At 34.0% G+C, this 22,583-nt stretch overlaps 1 protein-coding gene across 1 annotated transcript in view; it reads left to right on the plus strand.

The window, feature by feature from the left end:
- Nucleotides 1-5,635: 5,635 nt before the first annotated feature.
- The window catches only part of LOC127860706 (fasciclin-1-like), an 84,222-nt gene continuing 67,274 nt past the window's right edge, over nt 5,636-22,583 (plus strand). Inside the window, exons 1-2 of the mRNA XM_052398965.1 lie at nt 5,636-5,864; nt 10,360-10,499. Coding sequence (XP_052254925.1) covers nt 10,377-10,499 — 123 coding nt within the window. The 5' untranslated portion in view covers nt 5,636-5,864; nt 10,360-10,376. The remainder of the gene's footprint in view (nt 5,865-10,359; nt 10,500-22,583) is intronic.

Below are 22,583 nucleotides of genomic sequence, written 5' to 3' on the forward strand. Positions count from 1 at the left end.
TTGACAATCGACTATCTCCGGAATTCTCCGTAAGATTTAAGCAATAAATCGTCTGCTAATCCAGAATGCGAAGTTAAGTGTTATTCGGTTTTATAAATTGTACCGAACATATTCGTCCAGTGTATCAGCGGGTGTTTAATCAAGGATTTTAAGCGTACTGTTACACATTGACAAACATTGTACATCCCACAAAATAATAATACAGAATATATTTAGATATTGTTCCATATGAATGTAAACTACCCACATTTCACATATTTTTTTTTAAATATTGATTGCAATAATGTTTCAATTGTTAACAATGGACAGGTCGACAGAAATACAAGTTAAATACAATTGAACCCTACCGCACAATGAAATGAAAAGTATGCTCGATTGGTCGTTGTCTGCTCAGGTACTACTCAAACGTACTCCGGGTATTCTTATGCTTAAAAGTAACAGGGATACAGAAAATATATTTTAAAATACCATGGATAATTGCTGGTTGATTAAGCGTATTTTCCGTACGCGGTGTACATTAGAGTATACATAAGAGTGCCCGGGGTTCTTTTAAATTGTACCTGAGCCGACGACGACCAATTGAGCACAATGGAGCTGTGGGAAGTTATTCGTCAATATTTTAAGCACATGCGGTCTATTTCAGAAAAAGTGGCTGTTCCCCACATGTTTGCTTGCCTTTATTGTATTTTAAGGACATAAACCGGTACCATAAATAAATACGGACAAACTCTTGCGATGTACAATATATTCAGTATTAATATGTTTCCGAAAGGAATACAAGCATGTGCCTACCTCGTACTGACCGCATTCGGATATGGCATTGCAATCATTGGGTTGAGGTATATCATTGCAAGACAGACATTTCAGGGCATCTGTTCAATGGAAAACCCAAGGTATAGGGTAAGAAAGAATATTTTACTTAAAACAATTAGAAAATATCAGTTTATTTCTTGAGCATTGATGTGCACCAGATAAAAATGTTGCTTTTAGCATTACCAAGTTTGTTAACCCGGAACAACCTTTATATCTATATCAAATATTCCAAACTGATCTGTACATGATCATGTATGTTCATTACCGTCTCTCAAAATCGGGCCCGTCGCGGGGTAACAAATTAAGCCAGCACTTGTTCGGTATGTTTAACATTTTACAGAACAAGAAAGTCTGTTTCTGTTATATTATCTTCAATTGAGAGACTTTGAATAAAAACATGGCCATTATATTATCCAAGCCATCAAAAAAAGATAAATAGTTTGCAAGAGACTAAGAGAACTTTACATTACAATAGTACAGTTGATAGAAATTAAAGTAAATATAATAAATAGTTAAATCGGCAGGCATCAAATTAATACATGTAGAATAATATGCTTACGAGGTGATGTAAACGTCGCAAGTACACGTAGAATGCCGGCAACAGAGAACATAACTGTATAAAATGACAGAAGGACATAATTTTTCGATTATAGAAGCTCAGCGCGAGAAGTCACTTTGACTTATTATGATAGAAGAATGTAATTTATTATACATCGATTTGTAGTAGAAGCATCATGTGAAATACATATTGCTTACTGTATTACAAAAGCTCAGCTAACATATCACAATGTCTTATTTTAGTATATCAAAACATGTTACCGTTCATCTTTATGAGTCCAAATTCCATTAAGTTATCTACCATTTTCACCTTTTTGCAATATTTCTTCCATGACCTTATCTATGTCAATAATAGAAGGATGTTGCTGATAAGAAGAATAGCGTGACTTTAGTTCAAAAAGATATTCAGAGTTTGTATTGTACGCCGGCTAGTTTAGTTTAAACCTATTTATTTAGCTCAATTGCATAGAAAGCCTAAGGCATATTTGAAACGCTCTCGAGTCAGTTTCCTGGGACTAGAATCATTACTTGGTGTCTATTGTGGAAATCTAAAGAACGCTCCAACAATGGGAATCGAACCCGTGACCTCCCGATCGCTGGCGGACACCATATCTTCTAAGTCAATGCAACTTGAACAGGATAGTTTAATGAACTTCTATGTCTGTAAATAATCACACAAGTTGTATAAAAAAATCAACCATTTATTACAGATGGCGTAGAAATTCAAACTTGGTTTTGTAGGCGCTGAAATAATCTACAATACTGGGGAGGTAACCACTGCGAGAAGAAGGTTTGACGACACTGATATGTTTCCTTGCCTCAATGTCTGTCAAATATGTGCCGAATTTACACACGTTGGAGGTGCGGAAGTCGAGTGGTAACACTCGAGTCTACCATTCCAGAGTTCCCCGGTTCAATTCCTGGACGGGGCAATGGAAATTCCAGAAATCCTTCAAGTGTTTCCCACCCAGCTAGAGATGTACTGGTATGAAAGCCATGCAATTCTCGCGTGTATCAGTGCTATACACTGAGCACATAAAAGAACCAATGGGTCTATTCGCAAAGAGCTAGGGTATCGCACCCGGAATCCTTGTATTTCAATACTGTCTCTTCTGCATGCTGTCTCTTCAGCAAAACAAAAAGACCCCATTGGAAATAAGTGCTTGCACTGTCATGGGTGATCCTTGACTGCGAGGTCAAAGTAAAAAAATAAGAAAATTAAAAATAAACGCCCTAACGTGTGTAAGTTGCACCAGTTTTAAAAACCTTCCAATAAAACGTAAATCCGTGTGTGCTTTGTTTTAGCCATCCATAAGAATTGTTTATAAAATGAACTTTTCTTTATCGGAATTGAGATTGCTAGAAGCAAATTTATTTTATGAAAACTTCCTCGTGATTAATACTTATTCATAAAAGATGCGCGCGATGCAAGTCAAATACAGCGGTATAAACAGTATACGCTAAATTAAGCTTAATTAGTGCATACGTTTCACTTAAAAAAAATATGTAAGGAAATGACGATGCTTCAAAATGGTGAGCCTCTAGATAAAATAAACACGGTTATGATAAAACTGGAAGTGTATGCGTAAAACAAATATCAGTCCAAACACCATCAATAATATAAGGACTAGAAAAGTATCATGGTATAATAAATAGTGTATGCTCACTTGCAGGGCGACTGATAATGTGTTGTTATTGGTATTCAAATAACATTAAAGCGTGTACATTATAAATAATGAATGTCAACTTGCTTTTAATATGATAAATGACTCGAACCAATTTGTCTTCGTTAAAACTATTATGATACTTTTTGGAATGCAAAATTATAAGTATTTAAATTATGCATGCAGTTTGGAATGTCATTTTTTGTATTGTTAGTCGGACAACTCTGTGAACAGTTATGAGATTAAATAGAGACCATTCTCCGACAGTTATGTGATTCTGTTGTTGTAGAAGTTGAGTGCAACACTTCATTACACTTTGATACATTTAAACATATTTCCAAACTGGAAGTTTTATGCATTTTCATTATATAAATGTGCTGTAAAACTAGATGATACAAACCTGGTATTGATAGAATTGTTTTGGCAAATCTGATGTTGCATACATTATAATGTTTTGCTAAACTGGATGTTGCATATGTGATAATGATAGAAATGTATTGTCCAAATGGATGTTCCATACCTTATATTGATAGAATGTTATTGCCAAACTTGATGATGCCTACCTGACATTGATACCTGATACCTGATATTGATAGAATGGTATTTACAAACTGGATGTTGCATACCTTATATTAATCGAAATGTATTGCCAAACTTGAATGTAAAATGTTTATTCGGTGATATAATAAAGGAACGTTATAAACAATTAACGATATATCTATATACTATCCGAGTGTACTGCAATACATTAGAAAGGTGGTTAAAAAAATCCTTCTGTCTACCTGTTTTGGTAATTAGTTTTCAAACTGTTGTGGTTTACAATCTATTTAAATCAACACGTTAACTCGTAAAACTTTCATTACATGGCTTATGATTAGACATCTTGATGTAGCCCATTCAAACTTTTAATTCACTTTATCGAGTTAACTGCTGATTTTAAAACCCGAACATCGCACCGAGTTGTCACGACATGGGTGACTGGCTGTGTATAGACACCAACAGAGAAAACGCTCCCGCTCAATACACTGTGTTCGAATATAAGAACATTATGAACCTCACTATGGGAAAACGGGGTTTATTGCATTTGTGTAAATGGTCGTCCCAGATTAGTCTGTGCAGTCAACAGAAAGACAACACTTTCCGCCTCGACTGGATTTTGCTCGATATTTAACAAATATAAAATGAAAGTGGAAAGTGTCGTCCCTGATTAGCCTGTGCGGACTGCCGGTCGATACCTTACACACATGCATTAAGCCCAGTTTTCCAGAGTAAGCTCATTTATAGACAGGAACTCATAACATTTCCTTAATTAATTTTCGCAAATAACGATTTGATGCCGTCGAGCCGATATATATTAACAGTAGATTATCGACTAGCCCTTACTGGATTGGTGAAGTGGATCAATATGGGGCGACTAAAGTGAAGGTAATCGGTTCGAGCTTAGCTTTTTATTTTGTTGTCGCAATATAACCGCTGTTGACTTTTTATTGCAAATACTTAATTAATAATGTCGAAATAATTTAACTGTTAAACATATAGTATGTGTTGCTTTTTTCTTATTATATGTGTACTTCATTGAATAATAACAGTAAAGTTAACACAATCCCTTTATTATACTCTCAGTCACAATGTTATATGAACTATCCGTATACAAATGTTAAATTTTATTATGCAAATTGTCCATGCGTTTTTACACTTACTTATACACATAAATCGTGCGCTTAATGCACACATTTTTTTAAAAGTTATGTATGATCTCCATTTGAAATCGGGTACATATGTGAACGGAATTCAAGAGGAAAATGTTAAATATAAAGTACAAATAACGATTATTGTTTGATCGCCAACGTCATGCAGTGTTCTCTACTTTGATAAGGTTCATTTTCTGTAATCATTAGTATCTGCACTGTATTGAAAAGGCGATTGAAAAACTTGCTGATGATAACGGTTTTTTTCTCTCCCGAAAATGTGTCTGGGGTTTGTTTATTACATTATTATAATGCATATATTGGGAATTTTTTTTCCATTTTTACTTGCAAAAATGTCCTCAAGTGTTGTTAATTTATACATATTTGCTTGTTGATTTTTTTTTAAATTCAAATAATATAAACAACATTTTTACTAATTCTTTTAAGAGCAATCTTTGTAAAGTGAAAAATTCATCGCAATTGCCTTTTAAAGAAAGTATTCTTTGTTAAATGGTGTATGGAACAAGACTGCATTTATGGGAGGAAGTAAATATTTTCTTTCAATATGTCCCGCGGTCTTACCAGTGTATGAAGATCATCGCAATTCTTTTATTTGAGAGCATTATAGATTGAGCATATAATTATAAACTATTATTGTAAACAGTGTGTGACTATATTCGAACTGCTTTTATTGAAAGTTTTGTAAATTGTATAGAGGTATCGTATGGTACAAAACGGTCTGACTACAAAGTGAACAACACCGCAAATCCTTTTTCTTTGCGTGAAGTATACGCATACTATTTGGGTAAGGTGCAGAGCAGTCTAACCAGTGTTGCGTGTCATTGCTTCAAAAACATAAGGCAGCCGTGTGATGCAAACGGACTGGTACAAACGGACTCGGTACCTTTGGTTGACCTGGATGGAGAAAGTTTAATCGATTAACCATTTGGTACAACCGGGCTGGATTAGAAATGTGTCGCCTTTCGTTGGCAATTTTTCACTTTAAGTTTTGTGTGAAATTAAAGTTGTGAAACAAAGTGACCCCACGGATTTTATATACGGATGTTTTATTAACAGCACACTTCATTTCGGTGAATTAAACAGTTAAACAGGACTATTAAATTCATCGATATTGTCACAGGTAACGTTTCATCTTTGATATGTTATGAAGTTATTTTGAATATATTCAAGCTAAATAAAATAAATACATTAAAAGAAAAACGGATTTCCAAATTCCTACTTTCACAGTGAGTACATGATGTGAATTGGTTTGCGTTTTAATAAAAACAACTAAAATAATGACAATAATAACCTCATACTGTACAATGGGTAATTTTATTAACGCTTTATTTATCATTTATTGAAACTTTCACCCATGGTTAAATAGATGCAACGTGCTTAGTTCACTGCAATTATCAGAAACCGGGGTTCAATGCATTGTACTGACAAAATCAACATTCAGTTGTAAACAAAAATGAGCTTCAGAGTATTGTTTTATTTATCGGCGTTGTTTTGACATTTCTTTTACGTATTTTATTTGACAAATTCTTTGTATTTTTAAGAGTTTGTATTAAATTATTCAAAAGCACCGCTTTTTTAATTGAATGGTTTAATTACATGTCTACCGATGTTTGTTATTTGTGTGTATTGCATAGTTTATGAGTGACTCAATACCCGCTGAGTGTCGGTAGTCGCTTCATTAACTTTGTAATTAGTATCATGTGTGGTTATCATAATGGTATTCGACACAATACGGTAATTTCTCGTTTTAAAACTATTCCGGTCGAATTAAATAGTTGTGTCATTAAATGTATTTAATAGATAACCTGCGTCTTAAGCAAGCATACATACGTTACAGTATTTATCAAAGCGGTTAAATGTGGAATTATAATGATACACATATACTTGACCCATACATATGCGGGTATTAAAATTAGCACGCAATAGTAGATCAAGGCAAAAACAGACTTTGGCTTTTTATTCAGAATCAAACCTTACCCAAAATATCACAAACATTTCAATTCATGCACATACATACATATAGCTTGAAATATGCTTCAGGTAACCGTATGCTTGAAACTTGGTCAACTTCAAATGCAAACGCGAATTCAAACGGATAAAAAAATAGCATCATAATATTTCACACGGATGCTTACATCTAGCACACAAGCAAATCATCTAATTAAAACATACAGTTCAGTGCAGATTAGAAGATGTTACACATTTTTAAAGTTTATGAATATTGCCTTTCAGTGTAAAGGAATACTTATCGGTTGAACTATTACGAATGAGGGGGCATTGCCAAATAGTTCATTTCTTGATGACCCGTGCATTTTTCAGTGATATTGAATACCCGGTTTATTTTAATTAGAATGTGAGGTCTGTTTGGGTGTGTGTTTTTGTTATACCAGACTACATAACCGAATTACATTAAAACACTTATTATGTTCAGTCGATATTTCCAATTTGTGTCATTTGTTGTCATAGTATGTGTTTAATGGCATTGGTCTACCATCTCATTTCAATGTTAATTGCGATTAGTTTTTTTTTTACTTACTTTGTATATGTTCGAAGCGAAACAGGTAATATTCACTTGCAAATAAACTTGTTCTAATATAAGTTATCGTGTTAATTCGATGAAACGTATTTAGCTGTAAAATATATTTAAATTATTGTATGAATACGTTTATTTCATTAAATTTCAAATACGCTTGCATTAATTTTATGCATACATAATTATTAACTAGATATCGTTATTTTCATAACTACTTAAGATCACGTGTCTAAAGATATTGACTGTTTTATGCATATTAACCAAGACAATGCATATTACAATTATAGCATTTTACGGTAGAAAAAAATCCCGATAGAAATGACTGTAACTGCTATATATATGATAGTTTAAATAAAGAAAATTACTAAACGTTACACTAATGCCTAAATTGTAACGAAGTTATGTTTGTGGAAACCCAACAAATGAATCTTTACGATACAAATATGTTTAACTAAAAAGGAAATTGAATTGACGGAGTGATCACAAACATGTTTATCTATAAATAAAAACGGCTCCGCACAGGCGACAGTTTATTATGTTTTAACAAGTATCCCGTTTATCTGATGTGGTAACCCATAATACCTGACAGAAGTTGAATAGGAAAACATTCTCGCCGCGTTAACCCATGTAAGTGTTTAAGGTCAAAAATTGTGTATTTTTGATTATGTAGTCGATATTTTTGAGAATTTGTTATCCGTTTGGAGAACGAAATGCAATACACCGTATTTATAAAAATTAAAGTTTGGGCGAGTTAATTAGCGAATACAACAACGAATCTTTGTTCAAAACCAGTAGGCGTAAAAAGTCGCGATTAATCGGGTATTTTCACCGATGATACAATCATTGCTTTTTGTACTGAAATACGATACCGAAGTAGGGAAGCTGATTTCGCCATATCTTTTCGGCGTGTGGCTGGTTCTGAAGTTTCCAACACGATACCACGTACGAACGACGAAAGTTGTCGTATGTGCGCCCGTGTTTGTCTTTCTGGCGGATATATTTGTCGTTCTTGTGTTTTTAGTGTTTATGTGGGGTAAATTCGCTGTTCTTTTGTTTATTGGCGACCTTTTTAAAACCCTTAAATGCGCCAGAACGAGACCATCGAAGGGAGTGAAAATGCATATTATCCATTATGCAATGTTTGATTAATACCCATATACCAGAGGAATCTAAGTAAGTCGGCCTATTGTTTAACACATACTATATTTATGTTTTTAACTAAACGAGCGAAAACAATAGGTTAAATAATCTTAATATGCCCATATGGGTATCGTTCAAGCCTTTTAGATCCATTTGGGTTTTGATACCTAATGTAATAATATATAACTACACAGTCTACATAATAGACGTTGAATTTAAGTTTAATTTGTGGTTCTCTGTTTTTAATATGAAATAATATGTCAGTGTGCGTATAATATTTGGGCCGTGCTCTAAGAAAAGGAGGCTTAATGCATGTGCGTAAAGTGTCGTCCAAGATTATCCTGTCAGTCCGCACAGGCTAATCAGGCACGACACTTTCCGCCTAAACTGCATTTTTCATAAGAATATACTTTATTCAAGGGAAATATATCATAAAAGCGGAAAGCGTCGTCCCAGCTTAGCCTGTGCAGACAGCACAGGCTAATCTGGGATGGCAGTTTACGCACATATATTTAACCCCCTTTTCACAGAGAGAGGCTCATTTTTTTAATGTTAGTATTTTACATTTGTTTAAATGTGTCTCTGTCTTAAGTATATATTACACATATAAGTTTGATTACAAAAGGTTCATTAAGACTACGACATATTGGAAATGTGATGCTTTTCTCTATTTTCTTATGCATGCAATTTTGTTTCAAATTTGATGAATGTTGTTTATCCGAGAAACAAATAAATCAACAACGTTTTGCCTTAGCCGTTCCAATTGATAATGTTCTATCATCACGGACAGTTAACATCTAGATTGTGTGTGAGACTGGTAATTCGAGCTGCCCAAATGTTGCGACGGACCCTCAAGTAATAAATGTGAAAGTCCGCGAACACTATTATTAAATGTTCGCTTTATGATTTCGACGCCGTCATTATACGTATTATAAAAGAAGGCTTCAAGATCAAAATCAATGACATATCGGTGTTAAGATACCATATCGTTTTACTACATTTTCGACAAAAGTAGTATTACTAATAGCGAGATTGAATAATAAGAAATGCTATTATAAAAACAAATATGCATTCATAGTTTTAATTGAACAGATCAATATGCGATGATAACTGTTGCGTCTGATAAATAAACCAAGGCAGCAAAAAGTCATACAATAAAGGAGCGCGCTTCCTTTTCTCTGAGATATGATTTTAATTTTTGTACTTGTAAATCTAAGACAACGTTAACTTATACTACAGTCAATACTGATAAAATGTATTTAGCTTAAACCAAAAAAAAAACAACACAATAACACACATGCACACACGGAAATCCCCCACACAAAAAATACCTATGCTTCAAGTACGAACTGTGTTTTTAAAGGGGCATGTTCACGTTTTGGTAAATTGAAAAAAAAAAGTTTCATATTCCCAAATGTTCGTTTTGGTTATGAAATTTATTAGAAAACATTAATACTGAACATTTACTATGCTCTTAAATATCCATTATATGCATCTGGTGACGATTTAAAAACCTAAAAATTAAAAAACGTTGCAACGCGAAACGATTGAATAATTTGGAGAGTTCTGTTGTTTTTGTTATATTTTGATATAATTCGAGGATTGCTTATATAAAGGATAACATACATCATTCGTTGTATGAACACGGATGGCCGAGTGGTCTAAGCGTTAAACATTTACTCCAGGGATCAGTTGTTCGAGCCCAGTTCAGGGTTACCTTCTTTTCTTTCTTTAATTGTATTCTAGTTTTTTTACTGGAGCTTTTAAGATCCAATTTTAACATTTATCAATAAAAAGCAATTTATGACAAACTTCAATATGTGCCAAAATCCGTGAAAAGGCCCCTTTAATATTAGACTCTTGATAATTGAATTTAATTCTTGTACTATCGTTTGGCAAATTTGTTAGCTAATATTTAACGATGGACGTATCAATTTTTCAGATCCCAAGGATTTAAACATGCTATTTCCGATCGCACATGCGCAGTGGTTGGTTTGCGCGTCACTGCTGTTTCAGTTTCTACACGTGGATGCACTCCGGACCATTACGGAAGAAATTAAGTCTAACGCTTATCTTGGCAAGGTAAACCTTTTTTCAAGGGAAAACATTCTAAATTACTGTGGCCAACAATGTTTCGTCGTAGTCTCCCCTTATACATTGACCTAGTGAATTAATCTCCTCGCAGAGTTTTCGTCCCATACTGTCACACACAATCTATGCCATCAGAAGAAAATCCGTCCAGATCTGGAAGGATTTGTGTTTTTTTTTGTTTAAGTTTTTTAATATGAAAAGTGGTATCATTTTCTTTTATATTTTGAAAATAGTGTATAAGTTTATTTTTATATTAACAAAACATAACAACGTGGAAACTATTGTACCTCGTGGCTCTGCTGTGATCACGTGGTTGGTTATAACGGTAGGTGATTAGAATTAGGTATGTTGGTTCCAGTCAACTCTCTGCGCAGAGCTTGCTAGGGAACCACTGTGTACGAGTCATACATTAGACCCCCGGCAGGATTTGTCTCCCTTATTATTAAACGATTACCACTGAAATGACTAGTACAAGAATTACATCTTGGGTGATTTTAGTACGAAACAAATTACAGTTACCGCAACAGCAACATCATCATCATCAGCATCATCAACAACAACACATGTTTATGTAACTTTCTTGACAAGGCCATGCCATATATGAAGGAAAATACACTTACACAGTCAAAATAGTTTTGATGAATTTCCTATTATGTTGTTGTTATTTGTCTTTTGTTTTTGCTTTTTCGTTACAATGATGCCGTTTACAAAGGTGTCAGTACCGCTTGGATATTAAGAAGACACTTACGACTCAACTGTGGTGTCATGCCGAATCTAGACTATTGCAATAAAATTGAAACGTTCTGTCACATAGAAAATAGTCAGATGATTTCTATAATTGTCATTACTTCCTCATCCGCGCGTATACGTATGTTCGTTTTGGGGTATGCCAAAGCTACTATCCGCTTTCTTTTGAAATAAATAGAGGATATTTGTTGGACTTGGTGGAATATCGATTTCAAGTCACGAGTAATCATATACTTTTTTTCAATTATCACAAGTGAGTATAATCGATATTCGAACGAATCCATCCATTTTCTTTTATTTTATGCTTAAAATGATTTTTCTTGTATTTAAAATGAGAAAATACGCTAAAATAACAACGTCATTGCACAGTACAACGATGAAAATTTTCGATCAATTTTACTGTTTGAATTCACTAATATTCCACTTCATACCACTGGAAAGGATAACATAATATCGCCTCTTCATAGTACCGAATAACTGTTTATTTGAATAAGCTAAACTCTAGATGATACTGCAATAAACATGTCATACCAATCAACTATAATGCAAGCTATTTAAACCCATGCAAACCAGGAACATAAAACCCCAAAACAACCTTAAAGGTGTTATGCGTAAATCGAGTCTTCAGAAAAATGGCAGAAATCATGCGAAATGTCAGTGAATTTATTAGCATGAGTTATGTGTAGCATCTTTCCCGAAGGAATAATTATCTTTGAAGCGAAATCTTTGCTCAACTGTTTTGCTGACACCTCTTGATTATTTAAGAAGGTAGTGGGACATCACAAGGGAGTAATACGACCCATCGGAACAGCCGTTACAAAGACTTGCCGAAATAAATAACCGAGGGATTGACTTTGTGCAAACTGTGAGATATTTATAATATCGTATTTTGAGGTAAAATACGCCTTGCACAACAACGACTATTACCGCTGATGCTGATGGTCTTACTTATGCTTATGAAAACCCCGTTCTGGGACATAAGGGTTTAATGCCTGTGCGTAATGTGTCTCCCAGAAAAGCATTGGAGTCGGCACAGGCTAAGCAGGGACGGCACGTCTCGTAAAGACTAGAATTTCGTTTAGAATACAGATTTGAATTGAAAATTAAATAAAAGCAGACAGTGTCGTCTCGTATTAGCCTGTGCGGACTTCACAGGCTTATCTCTGATTTCACGCAACACACCTGCATTAAGCCCAGATTTCCCAGAACGGGGCTCATAATGCTCCTGCAAATGAAATACTGTGCCAATCAAAATTAAAACAAAAACAACAACAACACAACAACACCTTTTGCTAGTGTTGTACACTGTGCATACAATGCTTGTCCAACCTATGGTAACTAAACCGACGCAACAGAAATGCATCTCGCCTACAGACGTAACATTCTAAGACTAAATGTATGTACACACTGTTAACAATAGAGGTAAACTGATTGTCGCCTTTGTTGTCCCTTCAACATTTGCAGATTCACGTCAATCTACGAAACTCTCAAAATCAAATCCAATTGAAAACCTCTCTGGTTTTCCTCGTCAGTTAAGAGATATATTTGAAATCCCACGAGGCTCACAATATTTTAACTCTTTCAGTGCTGGAACCGAATTGTGAAGGCCTTTGCAAACAGTTTGGATCCAGATGTGACGCCAAAGAACATGGCGTCTCATCAGAATCCAAACTGTTTGCTATTCTGATAGTATTTTTTGAAAAATGTTTCGAAGAAAATGCTAATTTTAGAAATTCAGCAGACGACATTTTAGCAGACGACAAATTTCCCAGCATGCAAAGGGTTTACAGGCAGGGTGAGAATTTACTGAGATGAAATCCAATGACGATGCAAATTAATTCTACAGGGATTGCAACAGATCTCTAATTGACTTTAAATGGTTGATTTTATCCACAACCAGCTGACATATTAATCACATTTATTGTAACAAATACAAACAAAACGACACCCTTATGGTGCAAAAAGGGACAAGTTTGTGCAATTTTGAATGGTTTATTGAGGGCATTGAATACTGAATTATCAAAAAGGTTCTTTCCTGATTGAATATATATATTAATATGTACACTTTAAGTAACCAATAACAGCAGGAATAAAAAACAACAACATAGCTGCGTTTTTTGTTTCAATGTAATGGGCATAATATACTTCAGTAGACTTGGTATGTATGAAAACATACTTATTAAAATATATTAAAATTTATGTTTAAAATATCAATGCATGTGTGTGATGGCACTTTATCCTTAATTTATCGACGTGGAAATGAGAGTTGAGTCATTGTCTTTCCTGATCTAAATTGTTCCATCTGAACGAATCCTGTAAAATATACAATTTTCCAAACAATAACAGCAAATACTACCAGTATATATGAGCTGTTTAATTTACCATATCGATGCTTATTTACGTAACTTTATTTGTCATTAATATACGTCATTAATTGCGCCACTAATCAACGCTCTTTGGCCTCATAATTTCCGTATAATGGGTTGATTACCAAAATGGCCAAAAACGAAATAATTAAGTATGGCTTATTATTTGCAATTAGGCATCTTTATATACAGTCTTAACGATGAATACTGCAATATATTACGTGGAAGTTCTAATTTAGGAAAAGATATGCTATTGTTCAGAATAAGTGCTCATTGTGCTTTTATATGTGTGAAGGTCGATCTTATTATATCCATTGAATATTTGATCATTTAAGCAGTATCATAACTCATATTGACACGTGATGGCCCCGCATGTGGAAACGGAAACAGAACGCAAAGCGTTCTTACACATTTTAGTAAGCACCGGTAAAGTTGGCGGCCTCAGCATCACAACTCCGTTCAAGTTTAGCTGTAGACAATGAAGAATAAACAGGACGACCATGTTTTGTGTTTTGAAAACAACATTTTCAAACGTACTTATCAGTTAAATAACGACAAATGCGTATGTGTGTGTCCATATGGTGTATTTGTTAGTATATGCAATTATTCGCCCGTGGAATATGAACGTTTACTTCAATTAATTAATAAATTCACTTTATTTTGCGACAACTGTGAAATCCTAATAAAATAGGATTTTTGATCGTGGAACTGCACATTCGGCGTTTATCGCACTCTAACATTTGACATTGTTTCTAACTGTGCTTGTCTCATTCCTTCTATGTTTATCATAACTTTTCATTTTCACGCCCTTATTTTTTGACGTTAAACAAGTGAGTGACACCTTTTTCATAAATATTAATTAGTAAATTGTCCTACATTTTTATAGATTAAACATGTTTTTTTTTGTCTTCTAAGCCTACTTAACTATTTAATTTTTTCCCTGGTCGAATCTTTACTGTTTCCAATATTTTGTTTTAAATAATGCGATAATTTCTTTGTTGACAAGGGCACAGCCCAAAGTATGCAGCAATTCACTTCTGTAAGGAAAGTGAAACATTTTGCTTTGGTTCATATTTATACTAATCACAAATATCAACTGCGAGTTTAAAATTGACAAATGAACCACCGGTACGTGTGTGAATCAGATTTGCTTGACTTACAGCATACTTCGAACAGTTTTAAAACAAGTCTGATTTAAATTCTTATACTTGCGTCCGTTGCGCATTTGTTTAACTTCCTAAATTGCATCCATCTTATTTGTTTTTCGTTTCTTTTATATTCTGAGTCTTTTAAAGAAAAAAGTTACATATAATGTTTTTTTGTTAAGCCTGCCTTAAATTCTTTAGAACGGATTCGTTGTTGTGATAATTTCACCGTCTGCACTACTATAAATGCTTATTACGTCCCCAAAAGAGTGATGGTAAGATATATATTGAGCAAATGTTGTTCGTCTATTGCATTTTGGTATTTGATAATTTAATTAGTTGATTTGCCTGTTATATTTCGTGTTCGGCCCATAGTTACATTGTGCAATATTGAATATTAAAATAAATTTGCACAAAGGATTATTAATTATTTAATTAATTATATCATAACGTCATGCCGCGGGAAAGACCAAACACGATTGGTTAAAGGCAAAGGTCACAATGGACAATCGGACTGTAAGGAAGTTCATGTTTCGGTTTGGTTTATAGATACATAGTGCAGTACGTGATTTCGAAATCAATATAAAAATGATCATTGTTTCAAGAATAAATGTTGCGTGCAAGACCATGCCGTCTGCTGAATGGTTAAGTTACTATACGTTTTTGCTTAGTATTTCGTTTCGTATGGATATGCTGGAAGTATATATTCGTGTCTCGACCACTACTTTATTCAATCCGATTACCAAATGAAAATCGATAGTATAACAACGATTGTATAAACTTCAGCTCGATACTATCGCTAAGTTTAGATCAGATTTTGTTTTTTCCAAAAATGGAGAATATGTTTTTGTCAATTACTGAAAAACAAATCGTCAAAATGCCATTTTTGAAAATTATTGATGGAAAATGGAAGAAAATTAAATGCTTAATAGAACAATACGTGAGTTTCGGATAAAGCCTCGCACTACCGTGGTTTTAAGCCTCGCATGATAAACTTGATCTTTATCCAAAACTCACATAATATTCTCTGTATACCTGTTGCGATTTCAAAATCAAATCTGGAATAAATGATCACTGTATCATACTGGGGTGCTAGCCTCAGCTCAAACTTGGAGTCCTATATAGACAATTCACAAATGTGAAGAGAGAATTGAATTTAACATAGCGAACTTTCACAATTTAGTCTTATAAGTCTGAATAAACAGTCTATTATTTTCTGTTCTATTCAGCAACAAATAGAGCATTTACTATTACGCCGTGACCCATACAAATATTGAAATTGCTTAATCGTAAACTTATGTTTCCCATCTGCGAAACCAACGAAGGTCGAGATAAAGTGTTTACAAATTATGTTTAAGTGGTCAAATGTAACAATGAATATATTTGGAAAAGCCTGAGGCAAAAAAAGCATAAATTAAACGTATTTCTTTACACGTTCTTGCTTATTTTCAATTAAAATGTCCGGTCGTTCGAGTTTATGATAAACATTTATTAGGTAGAAAATAAACCAAGCATTTAGTCTGGGAATAATTTAATAAAACTTAAAAACACACTATTTTCAAAACCTTGCTAAGATTTTTTTCGATAAAGGAAACGATTTTAAAGCGAGTAGATGCAAATTTAGTTTTACGATTGTTTTCTTGCAATCTCAAACCAACATAGAAATATGACCTAGCAACTTCAAATACAATTAATTCACAATATGTATATGTAACCACCAAACATATTTTGTTTACTTCAGTGAAATTCATGATAGTATATACTCGCCTTAATATGTGTTTGTTGAAAATATGTTGTAGATTCGTTTATGCAATGTCATATGAGCGTATATCGTTATTGTTTTGTAAAATGAAAGTAGTTTCCTTTTGGAAAAAATAAGAAGTCAAAATGTTATAAGCGTGAGTTGGTATTTTTTTGTAACATTCGATATAGATTTTATCCTTACGAATCGGCAATTTCCCAAATAGACACGGAACCCGGAAATATATGTTTATTATGTCTGAATAAAAATTTAATAAAGCGTTATAAAGATATGAAGTATTGGATTTAACTTTAGTTCTACTGTACATTTAGCATTTTTGTTAAAGTGGAGTTACATACGTTGGTGTTTAAGAAACTATAAATGTGATTTATTAGCAATAATATGTTATAATAATAATACATGCAAGTATGCTTTTTTATTATAAAACATATGTGTTTTATTGTATTTCAATATAGAGTTCATAATGAAGAGGTCGTTTTTATAACATTTTAAATATTATTTTAATATCATGTACATACCACTTGTATCGATGACGTGTAATTGATACAAATATTGATCGTGTATTCCGTTATTTGCGAATATCGATACATACAGGCATTACCTATACAAAATCGATCTCCACGCAGAGTTCCCGTTCCTTTCTCTCACAAACAATCTCTGCCATCACAAGCAAATCCAAACAGATTTGCTAGGATTTTATTTCTCGTTGTTTAAGTATTATATTATGAAAAGCAGTATGATTGTCTTTTAAAATAGTGTATAAGTTAAGGTTCATAATACAAAATAAAAAAGCTTATTTTAAAAAAAGTAAAAAAAAACAACGGTAAAATTATTGTACAGCGTGGTTAGACTATCTTCACGTGGTTGGTTATGAAGACATAGAGTTGATCCACCTATGCTAGTTCCAGTCGAATCTCTGCGCGGAGTTTGATTCAATACAAAATATATTTCCCAATTTGAACATCTAGGCAATATGCGAATCAGACCCAACATGAAATAAACTATGTCACTAAATTATGCAATAATGTCTTAGTAAATGGGGACAGCGTCAGAAATCTCTGTAGTAATTCTTGGACTATGCTAGATATAACTGCAGCATTCGCCTTAGCGTCATATTTATGTTAATTCACAAAGAACCACATTGTGCTGGGTGGTAACAGATATACGACATGTGAGTTCCGTATCGTGTCCGTACGACTTACAGTGAACTTTCTTAATTAAAGGATTCTTTAAGTAGAATGTCTTGAATGGAACAGAAGGAAATAAACAGTTGTACATACCGCGAGAACTTGGACGAAGCTTACAAGAAAAAAAAAATATATATATGTGTTTTGGTTCAGTATGTATTATAGTATTATCTTTGGCTATTTATGTGTTTATATGTGAACATTGCAACGCACTATATATGTGGAAGAAAGCTAACAGACACGATTTGAAGAACGCTGAACAGATTTCATTTAACTGAGAAAGCAACAAACTAAAAAAAGTCTTTAGAATATGTGTAAGCAAGTCACACGGTATTACTTAAACTTAGAAACTACAACCATTGAATTACCGTCACATACTAAAGCTGACCAAATCTCGAAACGTTTCGTCGTTGGCTTCAGATGCTATTTAACAACAAATCCGCAAAAAAATCTCACAATCGATTAAATTTAATTTAATTTTCTGGCGTGTTGTTAATTATTAAGTTGCACTTTTACTTGCTAATTGTACTGGAAAATATTTCCCGAGCGTCTTTAAAGATCAAACATTAACTTTAGACTTTAAATCTGTATCGATCTGATTGATCCAAAGATGTGTGAAATTCAGCCAAAAAGCTTCAATACAATGTTTTGCCATCGATTGAATTTATTTGTGTTTGTGTCACGCAAATATTGCGACATTTTGCTGTAAATCGTTTTAATTGGTCGCGTATATATATATATGCATAGTGTGAACAGATTTTTATTAGGAAATACAATTGGGATGTGTTTATTTTTATTGGTTAAATGTGATTTATAGCTAAGGACTGTTGATATCAACAAGCCTCGTGAACTAATTGAAGCAACTTATTGGCGGTAAGCAATTCGTTTTTAAACGTAAAATTGTAGCAGTTGTATACTTTATCCTACAGCAAACCATCGATTTTATTTCTGTAATGTAAACATTCGGCAAAATATATAAGTGGGAGAGTACCAGACAGCTTTATTCTAATAATGACTATATTGCATTACAACTGCTCATAATAGCGCTTTTACACAGTCGGATATAAAGGTCAAAGCGTTTGATGTTGCTTGCGTTAGAAGTATCTATTGTATCACAGACAGATCTATATCAGCGCTAATGTTTCCTGATAATTGGTTCTTATTCTTTATATAATATACGGAGTAAGACGCAATTATTTTCGGATTTGTAGCAGGTAATTGAAAGGGGTAAAAGAGATACAATCAACTAGGTTTTGAGCTATGTTTATCATTGGAATATATCTATGTGCCTAAAAGCAAATCCGTGCTGATTGGCTTGTTCGAAATGTTTAGCGGAGGGCGGTAAACTATACTATGGAAATTATTCGAGTGTGGTACAGTGCCCATGTATTGGTTCTTGTTTATGAACAGTGTGCTCATGGTGGGTTTTTGTGATTGCCTTTTGTCTGTCTTCTGTCGTGCGTCGTGCGTTGTGCGACATGTGGCGTCAACATTTGCCATGTAAAGTTCGAAAATGATTACGGTTGTTTGAAAAACATGGCCGCCTGGAGGCGGGGCATTTTTTCCTAATATGTTTATATATTGCTATAGTGAAACCTTGTTAACACTCTAGAGACCAAATTTATTGTCCGATCATCATGAAACTTGGTCAGAAGATTTGTCCCAAGATATCTTGGACGAGTTCGACAATGGTTCCAGTTGGATGAAAACAAGGTCACCAGGAGGCGGGGCATGTTTCCTTGTATGGCTATAGTAAAACCGTGTTTTCACCCTAGTTTATGTATTCTGGTTCTTCTTATTCTTCGCAAAACGCATGGCTGCAGTTAATGTTTTTTTTTTCAACAAAACTACGTTGAAGGGTAGCAAATGTAATACATGATCTATTTGCCAATAATATAAATCGTTGTGGATCAACCGATTCGTTCTAAGGTTTAGCCGCAATCTGTTTAAAAAAGGTTCCGCTTTTGAAAATTCTTTAAATTAAATGAAAGTGTCAAACGCAAATCCAAATTGCAAACCTCTCCCGTCTGTCCTCGACAATTTGGACAATTTCAAAACCCCACGAGACTAATCATCCGTTGTGTAATGGTTTAAATGATTCTTTATGAATTCCTCCCAAAAACTATTTTAGATGCCGATATTACTTTATTAGTTCTGTGAATTAAAATTTGAAAACGATTCACACTGGGAATCATTTAGTGTTTATTCAGTGTTAAATAATGCAAACTTGAGATGATTGCGAAAATATTGAAATAAAAGTGCGGTCGTTCAAATCCTGGCTGTGTTTAACCGTTTTTAAAAGTTACCGTTCATGCAATTTACTAGAACTGATTTAATTGCAAATTACAAACTTTCTACAATGTTTGCACACTAAACGTTTGCTTTTACGATAACGTTAAGCCGATATTTAATTATATTAAATCAGTTCAATCAAAAGTGAAAACATCCGTTTCACAACGTTAGTGTTGCTCCGCTGAAAAATTAATTATAAAAGCCTCATACAAAACTCAAATCACTAACCCAATAGCCAAAATTTCAACGCTAGATGTGGTCTGGTAACATTGATAAAACGAGATACAAAATGCTCGATTTTAGTTTTTGTGTGACAATAATATATTCAATGTGAATTTCTCGCGACGATATCCGAACATTTACGAACGAACGCGAGATTGACTTCGGGCAGCTCATGAGAACTACGTCTTGCTTCCTACGCTGCCCGAAGCCAATAGCATTTTTTTATGGGTTAACTTTATTTTTACGAAATATTTAACGCAGTATTCGTTGATTTTGAGTATTTATGTGGCGTTAATGCGCTCTGAAACCGTATAATGGCAGTTCTGGTGTTATATATCAACTCTTATTTAAGCTTTTACCGTTGTGCAAACTAAAAGTCCTGTGCAATCCTTACAGGCTAATCAGGAGCTTCATGTTTCGCTTTTATAGAATGTTTCATTTAAAGAAAGTCTAGTCTGTAGAAAGTCTATTCTAACATAAAATATAGTCTAGGCAAAAGTGTCGTCCCCGATTAGCTAGCATAATCTGGGACGACTGTTAACACACGTGCATTAAGCCCTATTTTCTCAGAACGAGGCTCATGCACATCTATTGTTTTAGCCTATTTACCGAAAAAAATTAACCGTTGCTTTTACAAAATATATTTTTTTTAATTACTTTGAATATCAAACGTATGCGTACGTGTGATAGTGGTCACAGTTTAAACTGTCTAGATGTTTGTCGTGTGCACAGAGATTCCGTTTTCTGCCTCTCAAAACGAGAGTCGTATTTCCACCAACGTCAAATTATCACTGTCTCCAAACGGTGCAATTATTTTTTTGTTGACGGTTAATATCCTAAAATGTCTGCAAATAATCGCATGCGGCGGTAGACATAATTGCAGCCTTTGCATCTACTTCATATTTATGATAATTCTAAAATAACCACTTCACGCGGAATGTTGACAAATGCCGGCGTTTATGTTATGTATGAATTTGGTACAAGATAAAATAGTTTTAAGTCATAATTGTATTTAGATCAAAGCATGTATAGATGTTTAATATTTCCCGCTTACAAATTAGAATAACAGTATTACCGTATCATAGAAACATAATGTTCACGAATACAAAAAAGCTCAATATTGAACTGAAACAGCGAACAATCGCAAACAGATGTTTTATAACGTGTTTATGCAATTAAGGAACAGTTTCTATAATAGCACAAGTGCGAGCCACTCAGAGAAAACACACAACCCAGTTATCACGATATCATGCCATAATCAAGTTATGATACACCTCTGTTTACTGGCACATCAAACACTAAACAAATCCTTCCCATTTTACGACTCGTCTCTCCTTTTCACGTTTTACGTAATTATCATCAACTTCAACTTTAGATCTCTCAATAAATGTTATTTTAATCGACGTGTTACAATTGACGCGGTCAACTCATAGCCGCAATTCGATTCGCCTTTAAAGATTCTTAAAATTCAATAAAAATCTAGTATACGGTTACGCATGCAATCCCGATATCTAATGCAATCTCCGATGTCTAACGCAATCTCCGATGTCAAGTCAAATCTCCGATGCTAAAGCAATCTCCGATGCTAATGCAATCTCCGCTTTGTCATGCAATCCCCGATGTATAATGTAATCTCCGATGTCTAATGTTATCTTCGTTGTCTTATTCGATTTCCGATGTCTGATGCAATCTCCTATGTATAATACAGTATTCGATGTCTATTTCAATATCCGATGTCTAATGCAATCTCCTATGTCTAATACAGTATCCGATGTTAAATGAAATTACCGATGTCTAATACATGATGTATAAAAAGGGCTCAAACAAGCTATTGTGTTACAATAACCTTATACTCATTCTTTGCAACGTATGTATTACTGTTTATGCAATGCCGTGGTTTGGCTAGTTTGTCTGTATGTCTGTCTTTCTGTCTGTCTGTCTGTCTGTCTGTCTGTCTGTCTGTCTGTCTGTCTGTCTGTCTGTCTGTTTCTCTCATTCTCTCTCTCTCTCTCTCTAGATATAGCATATCTATCAGCTCTATATCTTCGCGATCTATCTCTCTCTCTCTCTATCTCTCCTATCTCTCTCTCTCTCTATCTTCTTCTTTGTATGTATGGTCGTATGTGCTCTAAGTCTCCTCTATCATCTATCTCTATCTCTCTCTATCTCTCTAGCTCTACTCTCTCTCTCTCTCTCTATCTCTCTCTATCTCTCTCTCTCTCTCTCTTTCTGTTTCTCAGTTACATTTTACTGAAACATGTTTTATAAAATAATGTTGATATTTTAGGAAGACTTCCCTCGATTATAATTTATATTACAATGCCTAATCGAAAGAATCGTTTTTTTTTGGTTCA

Source organism: Dreissena polymorpha, chromosome 15, assembly GCF_020536995.1.
Source record: "Dreissena polymorpha isolate Duluth1 chromosome 15, UMN_Dpol_1.0, whole genome shotgun sequence".
Classification (NCBI taxonomy): domain Eukaryota; kingdom Metazoa; phylum Mollusca; class Bivalvia; order Myida; family Dreissenidae; genus Dreissena; species Dreissena polymorpha.